The sequence below is a fragment of the Dipodomys merriami genome, unplaced genomic scaffold, assembly GCF_024711535.1.
Source record: "Dipodomys merriami isolate MVZ:Mamm:240054 unplaced genomic scaffold, mDipMer1.0.p SCAF_81, whole genome shotgun sequence".
NCBI lineage: Eukaryota > Metazoa > Chordata > Mammalia > Rodentia > Heteromyidae > Dipodomys > Dipodomys merriami.
The window spans coordinates 2,756,872-2,776,176 of record NW_027206413.1 but is presented as its reverse complement, the minus strand read 5'-3'; the positions used below and the strand labels follow the sequence as shown (position 1 = coordinate 2,776,176).

Genomic DNA, 19,305 nt, shown 5'->3' with positions numbered 1-19,305 from the left:
ACATCTTCATAAGTTTTAAATACAGTGATCATACATTTTATAACTTATAGATTATGTCCTCTCTTGGTTATAGATTCTGTGTTTCACAACTTTCTGGAAAGTTGGATAATTCTGGTTTCATTACCTCTATATGCAAAACATAAAGAAAAATTTCCATGTCGAGTCAATGTTTAACATGACATTCTGCTCTTCATTTTCTCATTCCTTGAAAAATAAAGCCCATTTTCTTTTTATATATTCTTTCAAAAATACATTATCATCTTTTCATAGAAAGCTGCTTAAAAACAGTATTTCAAATTATTACAATATGGCCTGAAATTTTTGCAAGACTGAAGACTACCTCAGAAATTAAATAAAAACAACCCAAACATCGTGGCATTCTTCAAGTTACAGAGTGAATGAACTTCCACTTAACACAACTCCCTCTCTTCTGACCACTTAAAGAATCAGAATGTTCTCCACCACTCTTTCTTCTTATGACTCAAAGGAGAAAAAGTAACCTGAAAAAATTTAACTCTAGGGCAAAACATCATTTCGATCCAAATCAGTGCTATCGGGAACTCAGACTGGCTTATGAGTAGTCAGATTTCTGAAAAGAAGGACTTTTAAATGACAGTAAAAGAAAAAGAAACAAGAAAAAAAAAAAAAAACCTTCCCTCTTTCTGCCTGGAGTAGCAAAGAACTATGACAGCTTTCAATTCCAAAGAAAAACGTTTAGGGCTGCTGCTGATTACTTCTTATTGCCAGAAACATCGACATTTTGTTCTGTAATTCTCCCATAAATCTGGATAGTTTCAGGAAGGCAGAGAGCTTGCTGATGTAGATGGCAAGAAAATCACAGCTTCAATTGGCTGGTGTATAATGCACATCATTCTGCAAGGAGGCTGGGAAGGAGGGGAAGGAGGGCGGCTGAGCATAATGAGTTCAGCAGATAATTCTAGAAGGATCAGCCTGGAACTGAATTGTTATCCCAGTGTGTAAGATACCCTCACAACATGGATGGTGCTATCAGTTTAGAAAGCTCTGATAGCATCCACCGTGAACGTGTCCAAACTCGTCATTGAATATATGGACATGGGATAAAATGAACCACTTCTTTCATTTAATTCTGGGGAAATGTTTGGCTTGGGCATTGGCTACGACCACTTGGTGACACGAGGCTTTTCCCACCGATGAAAATGCAGTATTACCTCTATCTGAATGTGTAATTCGTAACGATATAGTAGAGAAAATAAACTTTTTGGTATTGTCTCAGCATTGAGTAATGTAAAACTAGTGACAAACATCTTCTGGAAAAGCATAATAAAATAGTCCTTCGGTATTAAAAAAATCTCTTATCAAAAAGTATAATTTCAAAGTTAGGGAGCGTGGCGTGTGGAAGTGCATAGCTGGGTGGGGCGGGCGCGGGTCCCGGGTCCATCATCCACCAACGAGGCCCAACCGAGGCCCAAGCCTGCTCTCGCCATAAATAAAAGCATCTGCATCTCCAGGGAAGGTGGGCGGAGGTCAGCCGCCGAACCCGGCCAGCGGGGGCCCCTCGGGCCGCCGGAACCCGGCCAGCCGGGGCTCCCCCGGGCCGCGGCCTTGCAGGCCGCGAGGGCGGGACGCGCGCGGTGGGCCGCGAGCGCAGCACGCCCTGGCTCGCCCGGACTAACCCACTGCCCTGCTGGGCTCGGCTCGCCCCGGCTGGTCGGTAACTTGGGGCCTCCCCGTCTCGGATCCGCGGCAGCCCCGGGCGGCGGGTCACACGGTGGTGGTCGTGGACTTTCTCAGGATGGTCTTGTGCGGCGGGGGCGCGGGGGGAGGCAGGGCGGCGGGGCGCGGCGGGGGGAAGCGGCCGCCGTTCTCCAGCGGGAAGGGCGGGGGCTGGGCGGCGGGAGGGCGGGGGAGGCTCGGGCCCGGCGGCGGCGTCCTGCCGGGCGGCGTCGGGGCGCGGGGCGCGCGGGGGGCGCACGGCGGCGGCGGCGGCGTCCTGCCCGGAGCGCACGTCGGGGCGCACGGCGCGCGGCCCTCCCGCTCCCTCCGCGTCCGCCGCGCGTCGCAGCCCGGGCAGCAGCCGTGGTACTGCACGTCCTCGCTGAACCGCACGCGCTCCCGCGGCGCGGCCTGCGGGCACCGGTCCCCGCCGGGCGCGGGGTCGGCGGCCCCGCCGGGCAGGCCGCACGCGTCTCCGTTCGGGGCGCCGCGGGGGCGGGCCGGGCGGGCGGCGGGGTCGGCCCCTGCGGGCGGCGCGCCCCGCACGGGCGTGAGCCGGGGCGGCGGCGGCGGCGGGTTGGGCTTGCGGAGCACGGTGAGCACCGCGCAGGCCGGGGCCGGGGCCGGGGCCCTGGCGCGCTCCTTGGTCTTCTCCAGGCTGGAGGCCGTGGTGCCGCTCGAGCTGCTGTTGAGCGTGTCGGTCCGGGAGCTGTCCGTCATCTCCTCCTCCAGCTGCAGGTCAGAGGTCAGCGTGTCAATCTGGTCCACGACCTAGGGCAGAGAGCAGACAGGGGTGAGGCGGGGCCGACGGGGCGGGGCCCTGAGGACGTCCCTCCGCGGGCCCGGGGAGCGATCGGGCGGCGCCTCGGCTGCAGACGGGACGCGCAGCCCGGCAGAGGCCGCGCTGGGCTGGTGCGAAAGCGGCGCCCAGACGAAGCCCTGGCCGGCTCCCGGCCGCGGGGCCTGTGCCGCCAGCCGAGGGCCCGCGTGCCTGCGCCCCCCTGACCGCACACGGCCGGGCCTGACCTGCTGTGCAGCCCACCGGCCTGCCCTCCTGGTTCTTCCCCGCATGGAACACCAGCCTCCAAAGGCGGGGAAAGACAGACAGGAAGACGAATACTGGTCAGGGTTTCAATCCGCAGCGGCCTCCGTTCTCACCGCGTCCGGGACGATCTCTGCGTGTCGGCCAGGGGTCAGATCCGAATTCCCTGCAGGAGTAGTTGGTTTCCTACTTGGTGTCGGAGACAGTCACTCCATGAGGAATTGCTCGATTATTCTGGAAGAAACATTCCAGAACCTACCCACACATGGCCACAGTGTCCGTACGTTCCCTATGTCTAGGGGGCTATGTGGCCACTTTAGTGGGAGGCTCCAGGACTCGGTGGACGGAAATGGAGCAGTCTGGATCCTGGGAACATGACCGCATGCGTGGAGAGGACCGTTCTCTCAATCGTATTGTGTACTCATCATATCGGAAGCAAAGGAAAGAAGACTCAGAGCCCCGAGGGGGCAGAGATGGTTCCCAGGTGAGGGGTGCGTAGTTCTCTACAGTGCTGCGTTCTAAGTACGCAGTAAACGTCAAGAAGATAAGACACAAAAACTAAACGCTGCTGTGACTGAACAGGGAATCTGCCAGATAGCACTGACCTCCACCAGATCATCAGACACCTGACAGTCCAACTGCCAGGTTCTGCGAGGAAGCACAGTCAAGTGACAGGAAGAGACCAGTACCCAGTGGGAAGGAGGGTAAAGTCCTCCTGAAAGGTCAGCTGAGCCCCTGGCAGAAGAGCCCCTGCTCCAACGTCCTCTCAGAAAGAGCTTCCCCCAGAAAGAACGGGAGTCACCCCAGCTGAGCCACAGCTCCACTTCCAGACTTTTGCTTCAGAAACTTCCGCAGAGCATATTTCTGATTACAGTCAGCTTTTGTTTTCTTCCCATCATCACTATCCTATGACACCATGATTATTAGTTCATTAATGTTTTGTCTCCTTGGTTAGACTATAATCTCCCAGAGCTCAGTGAATCTGTCTTATAGCTGAAATAGGAAATGCATACTAAATGAATAAATATAAATGACTGAAAGGGAAAGTGTGGGAATAAAGTACCTTTCACATGCATGTGATACTGATTTCAGTTCTCTGCATTCCTATGAAATTCTGAAATAATGAAATTGCCCTTAAGCCATTTATTACTAATTTCTCTATTTTTCAAACATACAAACACACATCCATTTAAGATGTGTAAAATATTCCCACAGATAGCTTTCTGTGAGGGAAAATACTTAAATGATACCCTTTCATCTACTTGTATTTAAAGAAATATTTAAATTGGCCAGTGACAGGGGCTCATGCCTAAACCAAGGTATTCAGGAGGCAGAGATCTGGAGATTGCAACTTGAAGCTAGCCTGGACAAGAAGTCGGGTAGACTCCAGAAGTGGTGCTGTGGATCAAGACATAGAGCACTGGCCTTGAGCGAAAAAGCTAAGGAACAGAGCCCAAGCTCTTTTTCAAAGCTCATGTACTAGTACAAAAACTCAATTTATATTAACTTGACACTTTGGCTTTTTTTTTACATCTTTCTACATTTTAGATATAGAGATAAATGTTTGGTATGTAATTTCTGCTAATGATACTTAAATGATACTATTCTGTGCTTGACTTCTTTAGAAACTACTTAAAATATTAAATTATTGGTTAAAAAATCACAATCTTCTCCATATTGAAAACGTGTGATTGCACTGTGACAATAACAGCATTTATCAAAATATCAGAGGGTCATCACTAGAAATGTTTTTTTGATGAGAGCACTGGTGGGCTTGAAGGTAGGAGTCTTCAATGTAGTTGTAATTAAGACTAATTGATAGTAAAATTGGATCTTTTTTCCTTAGCATTATTTCCCTACTTAATTTAGAATAGGAAGAGAGAAAGTGACTTTCATATCTGAACTTTAAAAGATTTTTTTAAAAAAAATAGAAGAGAATTTCATGCACAGTAAAATGGAAAGTACAAGAAGGAAAAGAGTTTCAAAAGTAGAGTTCTATCTAACATGGAGGGGTGTGATGGATATGGTTCTCAAAAAGTATGAACACTAGAGACAAAAGGGGAAGCTAGGATGAGTAGCTGTAAAGACAGAAATACAAAGCGATGGGGTTTCATCAATATCCACGGGATAAATTTGAACTTATCCCAAAGGACACAGGTAGCCGTAAGACTTAAGGACAGCCAGTGAAGAAGTTCGGATTTTGCAGAGTCACGAAGAAATAAAAAGACATTGCCATAAAGCAAGTCATTAAAAAACATTATGGAAATTATGGAAAATGATGCTAATGGGAGTCTCTATTACATTATCTTGGCATCTGTAAAAAAATTTGAAAATCTCTAATGCCCATCTTTAGAATATCTTCCTGAACTTGGAACTACTTACTCTCACTCAATTACAAAGGGAGTGTACTTAGCGTTAATGCATCTGCAGACATTATCCTTGGATTCACCCAGGTATGCAAGCATTATGATATTCTTCCTGAACTCATGTTCAAGCATTCATAATGGAGCAAGCGGTATCATATTTTAAAATAGCCTTTCATGTCTAATTTAGGGAACTAGAATAAACAAGATGAAAGGAGAAGAGAGAATTTCAAATTTGGAATTGCTGTAGAATAGGCCTTCCAGGATGCTGTCTTCACTGTCATGGCTTTAGAGATATTTTATAAAGACAAATTATGCATATGTTGAAAATCAAGGAAGGTTTTCATCACATTTTTTCTTTTAAATCGGATTAATTTTGAAAAGTAATCTTTCATGCCCCTGACTCTGTTGCTAAGTCCACAAAAGGCTTTGTCATTATTTTTTCTTTGTGAGAACAGAATATTTACAACAAAAATCTCCTGTTTTTTAGTTTTACCAAAAGGGCACTCAAAGATATTGTAAATATTGTTGTATGATACTAGAAGCAGCAAACTGTACAATATTTTCTAACACTTAAAATGTTAGGGCAATGAACATAGGAAAAAAATGTAAAACATTTAATTTGTGAAACTACACTACCTCTTTCCCCACATTAAGTTTAACATTTCAATAAAAAGATTTCATGTTTCATATAATATAATCCCAGATAAAATGTTGTAATTTTATACTTAAAACTTCACTGGCACATGTCATACTCATTTATAAAAATTATTGAAGCCCTCTAGTGGCCAATATTATATATATTTTTATGCCAAATCTACATGAAATTACTTTCAGAAATTTTATTAGCATATTGATTATGTGGTTAATTAAAATCAAGCTATATGCTTGTTTTCTCAAAACAGAATCCCTTTCACTCAGTCTAAGTGAAAAGAAAAGGAAAAATTGTGTCATTTAAGATTCTATTAAGAAAGGATTTTTTGTTTGTTTTGTTTTTTGCCAGTGAGAGGGTTTAAACTCAAGGCCGTGGCTCGATCCCTGAGCTTTTTGTGCTCAGGGCTAGAGTTCTACCAGTTTAAGACACCACTCTATGAACAAGAAAGGATTGTTTTTAATTATACAATTTAACACAAAATTGTGAGTCTCGACAAAGTAGTTTGGGATTTTAAAAATTAAAAGCTAGAGATTGCATATGGATTTTAGGAAACATGATTTCTTCATGTGGTAACAAGCATTCAAGTCTGTGACTAAACATTTCCAGCAAATTCTGACATCGGTCCATTCAGACAGCATTTTCTTCAGAAGGCTAATGGTAAGCATTTACACAATAACTGTGCTAGTGTTTGCCATAAAATGAAAAGTCATTTTCAGATGCAGCACCAGGACTCGGCAGCTTGTGACGGGAATATGCAGGAAGGAACACAGAGAGAGTGGGGCACGGGGTGGAGCGTGGAGAACACAAGAATGAGTCACTCAGCTGAACTCTCACTGTCCTTTTAGAGAAACACCAAGAAGCTAGAAAGGCAGATTTTGGTAATTTAAACATCTTCAAACAATTGAAAATTTGTGAGTGGGGACGGGAGGGAAAAACTGGTAGAGTGAAGGAAGGGGTGTTCAAAAGGAAATGTGCTCATTATCTGACTCATGGACCTATAACCCCTCCGGACATCACCTTTACTGTAACAAGAAAAAATACATACATAAAAAAGCAGTAGATGGGAACGGCCAAACCTGCCTAATTGGTTGAAGGTCACTGTGCTGACCCCTGGCTTTGTGGACTCAGTCACCACATAAAGTCACCACAGTGGTGTTCTCTCTTTGCAGATCTGAAAAGAACATTGAAGCGCATGTGTCCATCTCTCGCGCTTTCCTAAGCAATCAAGTAACATTGGGTCTGCTGCTTGCCAGGGTGTCGCTTCCTAGTCCTCTGCCCCCTCCAGCTTGGGCGGATGGGACTGGCTCCTTCTGTCCTCCCGGCCGTCACATGAAGGTATGAGGACAAATGAAGCCTTGCTCAAAAAATATATCACCAAATACAATTTAAATGAGTTATAAGTAGTGCATATAGTTATGAGAATTTTAATGACTCCACTGTCTTACAGTCATCAATTAAGTCTATAAATTCAGTATTTATCATTTGTAAATCAAAGCTGCCTTTTCATTCATCTTAACTTACGTCGTGATGGGTATCAATATATATTACTGAAGGGCTTTCTGTTCAAAAGTGCTTTAAACAATGGCTTAGCAAATAACGGCAGCATGCTCTGAGATAACTGAGCAATGTGTCTTTTAATATAGCAATTTAAAATATTGTTGGAAACCATATATTTTCAGAATGTATAGATTTTGACATTGAATATTCATAGACTTTTCATTATAGCTTTTTATATGGATCACAAGATTTTCCACTAAAGTAATGGAACTGATAAGATTTTTTTTTTAATCTTTTGAGGGAGAAGAGTAGGAACTATTGTTGAATTACACATAGGTTCTTGGTTATGACTGTAGAGAGCAGAGTAAAAAATTGCCCATTATTTTTTTTGGGACTTGAACAAGGGAAAATAATTGAACAATTTCTGGATTTTATCTGAAAGATAATTTATTTTTAAATGAGCACTTTACTTTCAAGTGATTAGAACAAAGAGCATAGATGTGGCATCTTAATGTTGATATTTTATTAATGGAGTTTGTTAAGTATTTGTGTCTTCATCGGTGTTCTGTGTGCACATATATTATTGGAGTATGTTATTTTTATCTGTTAACCAAATTGTCAAGCTTTCACTAGGCAATGTAATTAGAAATAGGGGATGAGAAAATGTAGAAATAACCCTCCACAACTTAAGAGTTTGGATTGAATTACTGTACTATTTGGGATCTGGGCAGGGGTGTCTCCTGCCTACCCGATTTCCCTGATGCTTCCCTTGCACTTTGACAAGTGTCCTGTGAAGAACTGTATGGCAGAGCATGTCTTTGAAGACCCGTGACACTGTTCCACTGCTGCAGAGATGCCCATGTTCTATGAACGTGAGCGGTCTGGAATTTACACACTGGGAGTTTACACCGTTACGTGCTTCTCCATACAGCATGAAGAATGCCTTCAACCATGAATTTGTGTATTAGTACAAAAAAACCTGCAAAAACTCTGGATTTGACCTAAAGTGAATGCACATCTTCATCTTTTGTTTTCACGTGTGAGTCCAGTAAGAAGAGCACAGTCACTGACTACTCTCAGAAAGATAACCATGAAGCAATGATGGGTTTTGGGGTTGCAGGCTCAAGAGGCTAGGAAGAGACTGTCCTTATGGGATGTTAAATTCCTGCCTGCGTGATGGAATTGATAGCATCCAGTTCTCATGAGAACTCAGAAGCTGGACATGGTGCGTGGGGGGAGAAGTTGCTTCCCATCCTAAGGTTTCCTTCCAAGTGGAATTGCCAGTGCACTGTTTGCCAGCTTCACCTCCACTGATCCTAGGGAAGCTGGCAAATAGGAACATTTGGAAAGAACCACAAAGAAGGGTCCTCCTTTGTCCCCCTCCCCCAAGGAAGCTGGCTGCAGGGACTGCAGGTGTGTGGTGTGCACCTGTCCCCACTCTGGGAGACTAAGTGGAGAACACTTGTATTCAGTATTTGGATGAAGACAAGCTTCCAGACAGAGGTATTTGGTTAACTGTTCAACCACCAGCAATCTCCTGGAAAGATGTCGCTAACTGTGATAGTACCCAAGTCCACAGTTCAGTCACACTCACCCAGGCTGGTTTTACTGTGCCAACACAATCACATTAGTGAGCACACAGTGGGAACACTTGTGAGTAATCAGCTCTCACCAGCCATGCAAACCTGCTGGAAAACACCATGTATATGAGGTTATTTTTATTATTTTAACTTTAGCTTGCTTTCTTTGTACTTTGTTCTTAGAGACCAGAATCAAGAAGAGAACTACTAATTACTATTCTCCCTCAAATATCAAAATATATGTAAACCATTATATTTCTGTGATCGAACTAGTTATTAAACCATCCATCCTGGTCACTTAGCAAATAAAAATAAATTTAATTTTGTGATGGTATAGGGATATTCCATATATATGAAATATGGATACATACAATAAATATAAACAATACAGGTAAGATATGTTACATATATGTAATAGAGTATGTCCAGTCTCTCTTCCCTGAGTTCTCTTAATTTTTAGCCTCAAATATTTCTTTTTTTTTTTTTTTGGGGTCCGGTCGTGGGGCATGAACTCTGGGCCTGGGCACTGTCCCTCAGCTCTTCAGCTCAAGGCTAGCACTCTACCACTTGAGCCACAGCGCCACTTCTGGCTTTTTTCTTTTTGCTTATGTGGTGCTGAGGAATCAAACCCAGGGCCTCAGGCATGCAAGGCAAGCGCTCTGCCACTGAGCCAACTTCCCAGCCCCAGCCTCAAATATTTCTACCAAATGCATTTAGGTATTTTTTTCTGCTTGAAAAGTCTTCATGTATGAAAGGGATAACACTGATCAAATTGATAAAGTTGCATTTTACTCACAAACCAACATGTTTACTTGAAATCTATTTGAACAACCACTTCAAGATAATTAAAAAATAAATTAGAAAGTGAATTAAATAAATTCCAAATAATTTAATATAGAAAAATCAAACACATTGATCTTTGCCATGCAGAAGCTCTGCAATTTAGTGCATTCCCATTTGTCCAACCTTTCTTTGATTTGCTGTGTTTCTGGGTCTCTTCAGAAAATTTTGGCCTGTGCCACGGAGACCTAGGGTTTCTCCTATTCCATCCTGTATTGTTTTCAGGGTGTTTGCTTTGACTCCGAAGTCTTTGATCCATTTGGAGTTGACTCTGGTGCAGGGTGATATATAAAGATCTAGCTTTAGTTTTCTACAAGTGATTAACCAATTTTGCCAGCACCATTTACTGAAGAGGCTGTCTTTCTTCCATTCTACTTTTTTAGCTCCCTTATTGAAGATTAGATGGCTATAGGTCTGTAGGTTCATTTCTGGGTTTTCAATTCTATTCCATTGGTCCTGAGGTCTGTTTTTGTGCCAGTACCAAGCTGTTTTGATTACTATGGCTTTGTAGAAGAGTTTGAAATTTGGTATTGATATTCCTCATGCACTGTTAAGGATCATTTTTGCTATTAGGGGTCTTTTGTTGTTCCATATGAATTTTTGGATTGCCTCTTCTATTTCCTTGAAGAATGAGGTTGAAATATTGATAGGTATCGCACTGAATTTGTAGATAGCCTTAGGAAGTATTGCCATTTTCACAATGTTGATCCTTCCAATCCAGGAGCATGGGAGATTTTACCACTTTCTAAGTTCTATTTTGATTTCCTTTTTCAGGTTTTAAAGTTTTCATCATAGAGGTCCTTCACTTCTTTGGTTAAGTTAATTCCTAGGTATTTTATTTTTTGTGGGGCTATTACAAATGGAGTTGCTTTCCAATTGCAAGCCCATGGATTGGGAGAAGATCTTCACTAGCCATATAATGGACAAGGATCTCATATCTAAAATATACCTGGAACTCAAAAAATTCCCCAATAACAAATCCTCAAAGAAACAACTGCCCAATAAATAAGTGGACTAAAGACTTAAAGAGAAACTTCTCTGAAGAGGAAAGAAGGATGGCCAATAGACGCATGAAGAAATGCTCAACCTCCCTAGCCATAATGCAAATCAAAACAACATTGAGATTCCACCTCACCCCAGTTAGAATGGCTATAATCAAGAACTCTAATAACAACAGATGCTGAAGGGGATGTGGACAGAAGGGAACCCTACTGCATTTTTGGTGGGAGTGTAAACTTGTTCAACCACTTTGGCAAGTAGTATGGAGGTTCCTCAAAAGACTCCACATAGAGCTGCCCTATGACCCAGCAATCCCACTTTTGGGCATTTACCCAAATGATCACAAACAAGACCAGACTAAAGCTACCAGCACAACTATGTTTATTGCAGCATTATTTACCGTAGCTAAGATATGGAACCAACCCAGATGCCCCTCAGTAGATGAATGAATCAAGAAAATGTGGTATATATACACAATGGAATTCTATGCCTCCATCAGAAAGAATGACATTTCCCCATTTGTTAGGAAATGGAAAGGTTTGGAAAAAATTATATATTAAGTGAAGTAAGCCAGGCCCAAAGAAGCATAGGTCCCATGGTTTCCCTTATTTGCAATATCTAGTATAGGTATGAGTCAAGTGGAAAAGGTCAGATAATGTGATGTTAGGAAAATGAACCCTTAAATATGTATTTTAATGTTTTCGTTTCTTTCATGCATGTGTTTCTAACGCATTTATAAGATTATTTCTTTGTTGCTTTGTATGTCCCTCCCCCACAGTGTAACCCCCGCTTTCACTATATTTGATGTCAGTATAACATGTGGAGGAGATGGGGACAAACAAGTCGTTTAAGGATTCAGGTGGACCTGTTGCAACAATGAGAAGTACAAAATGTCATGTCAAAACCAACTTTACAATGTCGGTGTGTGGGGGGGAGGGGGGTATAATTGGGTGGGGGGAGGGGGGAGGCGGGGAAGGGAGGTGAAGGGTAAACAAAGGAGGAGGCTGCAATGCTTGGTAAGAAATGTATGCATTATCCTGCCCATGTAATTGTAGCCCCTCTGTACAGTATGTTCTCAAATAAAATAAAAAAAAATAAAATAAAAAAATAAAAAAAAATAGGGATTCAGGTGGACCCATTGTAACAATGAGATGTACAAGACATTATGTTGAAAAACGAACTTTACAACTTTTGGGGGGAGGGGAAGGCAACAATGCTTGATAAGAAATGTACTCATGGGCTGGGAAGGTGGCTCAGTGGTAGAGCGCTTGCCTTGCATGCTCGAGGCCCTGGGTTCGATTCCTCAGCACCACATAAGCAAAAAGAAAAAAGCCGGAAGTGGTGCTCTGGCTCAAGTGGTAGAGCGCTAGCCTTGAGCTGAAGAGCTGAGGGACAGCGCCCAGGCCCAGAGTTCAGGCCCCACGACCGGACCCAAAAAAAAAAAAAAAAAAAAAAAAAAAAAAAAAAAAAAGAAATGTACTCATTACCTTGCCCATGTAATTGTAACCCCTCTGTACAGTATTTTCACAATTATATATGAAATAAAATAAAAATCACAAACATCAGTTGTGTATATTAACATTGACTATATCAATAATTTATATATATATATATATATATTTGTACTGAGCAGTAACAGATTAACAGTTTGTAAAATAGTAAAATGTTTAGTCAGATATATGTTAACTAAGATGTGTAGTCATATATAGGTATACTGGATTTTATGTGCTAATATTTATACTAAGAATGGTTTTCTCCCTGCTCTGGTATGTCTTGATAAGAATATTAATAAGTACTTTTTTGAAGAGTGAATACTACTATTAGCAAGTTTAGTTGTATAATTTTTTCTAATTTATTTTTATTGGAAAGGTGATACACAGAGGGGTTACATAGATCAGGTAGTGTGTACATTTCTTTTTGAAGTGTCACCTCTTCCTTCGTTTTTTCCCAATTTCCCCCTTCTAAATTCCTCCCCAGCAAGTTGTACAGTTCATTTTCAACAGAGTCTCTAGTGAGTATCACTGCTGAATTAGTTCACCCTTTGTCCCAATATTTCTTTGGTTTTGCCCCTACCCTCCTCAAAACAGATAAACTTAAATAAAATATAAATGTATATTGAACCAGGTTGGCAAATCTGGAATGAATCCTGTTTGGTTATAGTGTATGATTTTTTTTTGTGGTTGTTGAATTTTGTTGGCCAGAATTTCATTGAGAAGTTTTGCATCAATGTTTATGGAAGAGATGAGTTTCTGTTTCTCTTTTCTTTGATCAGTCCCTATCTGGTTTGGGATGAGGGTTTTGCTGGCTTCATAGAATGAGTTTGGAGTGATCTTCCCCTTTCAATTTTAAGCAAGTTTTGTCTTTTTTAAAATAAACTTCACTATGACATGAGGGATCATGGGAAAGCAGTTTTTAACATATCAGTTTTCACTCCTCTTATATCTAGAGAAATCAGTGCTATAAGAGCCAAGGACATGAAGTACTTTACATTAATCACACAATCAAGCAATGCTGTTTACTGTTTTCTCTGTAGGCTAATCACAGAATTTCAATTACAAGAATTTAAAGTACAATAAAACCCTGTTATAATGTGGTAATCAGGGCCCAAGAGATTCATTCACGTAAAAATGCATGGCAGTATTTGGAGAATATTGAAATGAACTACGGAAACCTAAGCGTTTAGAGGTTTGGCAAATTATGGGTCTTTTGTTGTGTTCCAAATCTAAGTGCCCAGTGGGATGTCACATTACCTGATTTAAATGCAGAGAGGAAGAAGACTGGATTAGAGATGTGCTGACTAGCAATGAAGATTCAAGGCATCTCCTGACTAGCTGTAACCTGTCCAAGGCCTGGAAAGAATCAAGAACATGAAGAACTTTTCTCAATCTGACCCTTTAAGAGGGTCTCCAATTCTTCCCACCCTCTCTCTCTCATCTGGCCATCTTTATTTGAAAACATGGGATGGGATGAGGTTACAAACCAATCCTCCATCTCTCTCATCCAAATCTTCATTATCAGGGCGACTGTACTGCATGTTTTATTCTGCTGTCTCTGGTATTTGGGCATTTTAATGGGCAATGCCATAGAAAACATCCCTGAGATTATAAACAAAAGAAACGTTAAACAAAAAATAAAGTACAATTGTGGGTTGTGGTCCACTGTTGTAGTCCTAGCTACTCAGGAGGCTGAGACAGCAGGGTTTTGAGTTTAAGGTAACACAACCGACCCTGCCTTAAAGAACTCCTTCTTTTCCCAATAAAATACTAACTCAATTCATGAGAACCACTAAAGGACTTATACTTCTTGTTCAACTCTACTTGTTTTTCCTTATTATACAACAATTTCTATATGTCTGCAATAAGTTGACCCAGCTACCTTCACATTTTCTTTCATCATTAATCAGTTAGAATCACTAAAAATATTTTTAAGTCAAATATTGAACTAAAGAAAATCCTTCTAATTGAAAATCCCCATCAGCATTGTAAATACCTGTTTCTTACTGTTTGAAGTAAATTTTATGGACTTCATATCAATGAGTCCATTGCACAGTCACCAAGGAAAAAGGAGCAATTATCATTAAGTACCACAGAATTAAGTATTCATCATTACAGCAGGCTAAACTCAGCACAAACTTCAAGTAACAAGGTAACAGGAAACTAGGGATTGGAAACATTATCTTGCGTATAATTTCTCTCACCAGTGACTAGTATATATTCTGCCAGGTAGTATGTGATCAGTAATTATGAGTGGCATTCATGACTAAATAAGTTAATATATGTATATTTCATTAAATAGACACTAATACCATTAGCTTTTGTTTTGAGATAGTTATGCATAATGTTACATATTATATATGTATGTATTATGTTTCCACTTCTTCTTTCATCCTGATCATCTCTGGTAGTTGGTGCTGGACAACAGGTTTCCCGTGCTGATCTTACCATTCTAGTACTTTAATATCTTCTTGTTTTTCATTTTCTCTTTTATTTTTACTGCCTGAGCCTTTGTCTTCCTTTGTACTGAACCTTTAAATATAACCATAAAATGCTTCATGAATGAGAAGCTTTTCTTGTTTATATTATGTATTTTATTGAATTATATTCTTTGGTGATTCATTCAATATTCTCTCTCTCTCTTTCTATGCTCATTCCTAATATTTAAAGAGTGCTTTTCTTTCCATTATATTTTTCTAAATATTTTGGCTTTCCCTTCTGAGCAGTAAGAATGATGATGAGAATGAGGATGAGTTTGAAGGATTGTCTTTTGCTTTAGAATATATCTCTAAGACGTTAACACAATTTCACCACCAGAAGAAGCTGAAGTGGAGCTATGGCTTACATGATAGAGCAAGCTGTGAGGGAAAAAGCTAAGGAACAGCACCCAGACCCTACATGCATGCATGAGTACCAGCACACAGACGTTAAAACAATTGTACGAATATTGATAAATTTACAAAATGAAATATAAATCATTCAAAAATCCTGCTGTTGGACTTACGTATTCTATTTATGGGTTGATACTATTGTGTCCTCAATGTATGCTCTCAGAGTCATTTTTCTTAAATTGGATATTTAATTCTCAAATCAAAACTTTTATAAGGTATATAATCCAAATTCTGCTAAAATAAAATCTTTAAAATTTGTAAGTATAGTAGAGAGACAAGTCTAATCTTAAGCATAGGCTAATTAGGTTTTCAAGGTTAACACACTCATGTGAGCAACACAGAGACAAACATACAAACATCGAACCCTCCACAAAATCCCAGTGTCCCAGTCAGTCTATCTCCAGATGAAACTCTTTTCCTTAATGGCATTAATTAATTTTGCCTAACTTCAATCTTTGTACGAAAATGAATATCTCATACCAACTCATGTCTAGCTTCTTTGGCTGAATATTACGTGAATGAGGTTTCTACACTGTTGTACAGTTTTATTTTCAGTACTGTTTTTATGTTAGGACATCTGTAACTTTATAGAATTACTAAGAATAAAATACAGAGAATTACCAGATGTCCCTCATTCAGTTTTCATTATTATCATTTCATATTACTGCAGTACATTTATCACAATTAACAAATCAATAATGACATTATTTTTCCTAATTCCCATTCTTTTACATTTTATTCAAGTTTATTAATTGTACAAAGGCATGTGTGTATACATATATACAATATACCTTGTGATATTCCTTCCTTCTGTTACTTTCTTATCCTCCTCCTAATGTGGCTCAGTGGTAGAGTGCTTGCTTTGCATGCATGAGGCCCTGGGTTCAATTCCTCAGCACCACATAAGCAGTAAAAGCTGGAAGTGGTGCTGGGGCTCAAGTGGTAGAGTGCTAGCCTTGAGCTGAAGAGCTGAGGGACAGCGCCCAGGCCCAGAGTTCAAGCCCCACAACCCACAAAAATTAATAATTTTAATGAATTTCATTATGCTGATTTCTTTCATGCATACAATGTAATTCAGACTCATTCAGCCTCTCACCCCCCAACGTTTTGTTCTCTTTGCTCTCCTGATGGTTCCTGTGCAAATAAAAGTTCTCTTGTTATACATACAAGAATGTATGTTTGTGTGTGCACAGACACGTCATAGGACAGTAAGCATGTGAATTTGTCTTTCTGAGTCTGGCTCATTTTGCTCTACACAATGATTTCCCATCAATTTTTCCAGAAACAAAACAATTTTATTCTTCCTTATGACTGTATAATATTCCTCGGTGTAAAAAATGTGATATTTTTCTTTATCCATTCATTGATTGATGGAAACCTAGACTAATCCATAGATTGACTATTGTGAATAGTGCTGCTAAGGCTCATTTTTTATTACCATCATTGGAATGCACAGGAAAAGAGCAATTTATAAGTGCTAATGGAAATAAAACTGAAAAGTCTTAGTTATGTCTGTAGCTTAAATATGTACAATATATTAATCTACCAACCCAGAAAATAATATTATACACTTTTCACATGCTGTAGAGAAAATTATATCAATCCACTCTCATAGGCTTTGTAATAATCAATCCTAGGCTTTGTAATAACCAATCCTAGGCTTTGTAATAACCAATCCTAGGCTTTGTAATAATCAATCCTAGGCTTTGTAATAAGCAATCCTAGGCTTTGTAATGACCAATCCTAGGCTTTGAAAAGCCCATGTGCATCACATGCTCACACTCAGTGCTCACCCTTCCATCTGAATTGATCTTAACTGGACATCTCATAAAAGTAAATGTATATATACATATGTATGTATGATCACAATTTTTACAGATTCTGCTAACTTTACTCATACTGAGGCAAATGATCTTTCTACTAGCAATAAGTCATGTTACAAAGAATTTGTAATTTTTCAGGGAAAACTTATGCCTTTGCAGTTGTATCACTTTAAACCGTATGCTAAACTTCAAAAAGAGAAAACTATATTAAAATAGAGCTCAAATCCCAGAGACAGTGTATTTCCTCCATGCTATCACATCCATGATAGCAGTGGATAGAACCACTCATACTAACAGGTAACTGAAATTTGTGAGCTGATTATTAACCAAAGCAAATATTGAGTTAACCAGCTCCTAAGGAGAGACCTTGCTTAACATTTGTGAGATCTCAGATTCACTACCAGCCAGCACCTTATAAACAAGAAATTTCATCCAATAGGGATAAGTCCTCTTTTTCTAAATTCTACCTTTGTAGCACATGCATTTATTTTATTTACCAGCTGGTCCAAATATCAGGGTTTCAATATTTTATATAAAGTGGCAATTTGTATTTTATATTTTAGATTTTGTATTTTATAACTACTAAACAATAACTTTTATAAAGTAAGAAAATTGTGTTAAAATAAAATTATGATTCTTGGATACTTTTACAAAGGCTGCAACATAATTGAAATTTATTTTAAAAGAATTGCATAGAGTTATAAATTTTTATAAAAAGTACAGGGGTTAGACAAGAAACATTTACATTTTTAAAACTGTAGCTATGAGTAACACTTGAAGACTGGAATCAGTAAAGAAATAAGTGGAAAAATGACACAATAAACTTCATAAAAAACTTTGTCCATTTAAATCTATCAAGTCAGAAACCAAGAGCAAATAAGCTCAAACTTATTATAAATAACTAGTCTAAAAGGAAATAATTTCTTGGCAAAGACGTGTTTATCACCAAAATATAAAGCAATTTTTAACAAAACCTTTCTCCCAAATTTCATCAAAATGAAGCAGATTTTATGCATCTGAAATATTTTAATGTCATCTACTTAAAAAATAGAGGAAAGGCTGAACATCTAACAGACCAATTCTGTTCTACAAATAGATGATTATAGCCAAGACTCCTACTAGAGAGTAATAATATAATTACTGGCGGAAGCTTGTCATTGTAACATGGTATTTCTTACTTTAACCATCTCATTTTGTGCTTTCTATCTTATGCTCATATCTTACTACTTTTCTTAGTAATTAGATCTCTTGTGTCTGCTTGAAGTGATTATTACTTCATTCTAAAAATAGTTTAATCCAACCTTGATTACTGTTAATGTCCAGCCTCTAAAAATTTTCCCTACTAAGCATCACTTATACAGAACAGGAGCTGGAAATAAGTCAGCGAATACCCATTGCTCTTCCTGAACTTAATACACTGACTCTGTGGCTCATAATCTCTGAAAAAAAAAAAAGAAAATTAGATTCTTGCTACTGATATCTGCAGTTCTATTGCTGTGTTCTTGTATTTTATTCCTTCTCTATTTATATTTAAGTCCTCATTATTTATATCTATGATATTACTAACATGTATTAATTTCAGTTTTCTTCATTTTCTAACCACCAATAACCCCAATAACTTTCCTTACGGTTGATACAGCCTGTTAACAGAACCCATATCCACTCTTCCTTTCTTGTCCACCTGACATTCACAGCTCTGCTTTTTTGACCGAAGCAGTGTACTTACCACATCACTGTCTCTGAGACATTCAGTTCTCTTTAATGGCTACTAACATGAACCCATTCATGTCATGCCCTTAGTTTTTCATTCTCTCTTCTACTACACATAAGATTCAAATAGTCTAATGGGTTTTTTTTTTTTGACTTTTGATCTTGCCTGATGATCCTCCTTTTACCTGTATGTTTACCTCTTTCCTGAAAAGATCCTCAGATCTCAGCATCCTTAGGAGCTGAGATTATAGGCATGAACCACCATGTAAAAGTAAAACTTTTTATACGTTTAGCTACCCTCAGAACTATCCTGGCAAAGGTCATGTTTCCCCTGTCGCTACCCTCCATGGAATGTCTATATTTTAATGAAAACTCAATGATATCATCATGGTATTTTTGAAATTTTGATGTATGTGTACATTTGCAATTTGATAAATGTATATATACATATGAAATTAAATTTATGTTTATTTTTGAGGGACTTGTAACTCCTGAATATCACTCACTCCTCCAATAATTTATGCCTGGAATTCAAATAATAACTTTATAGCAATGATCTAATCTTCATTATAAAGCAGCTGTCATCATTCCTATTTCTTGGAAGTGGACAGTGGAGATTAGGGGAGTTCAGCAGATTACCTTGGTATTGACCCAGTAGCAAGGTGATGAGTGGGTTCAGAACCCAGGTCTCTATGAGCTGTCAATGAACTCTACAGA

The 19,305-nt window shown here is 39.7% G+C and overlaps 1 protein-coding gene across 1 annotated transcript in view; it reads right to left on the bottom strand.

The window, feature by feature from the left end:
• Nucleotides 1-1,743: 1,743 nt before the first annotated feature.
• Nucleotides 1,744-19,305, bottom strand: part of LOC138819727 (protein Largen-like) — an 88,687-nt gene continuing 71,125 nt past the window's right edge. Inside the window, exons 2-3 of the mRNA XM_070011280.1 lie at nt 1,955-2,466; nt 1,744-1,891 (exon numbers count right to left, since the gene is read on the bottom strand). Of these exons, the coding sequence (XP_069867381.1) occupies nt 1,744-1,891; nt 1,955-2,466 (660 nt within the window). The remainder of the gene's footprint in view (nt 1,892-1,954; nt 2,467-19,305) is intronic.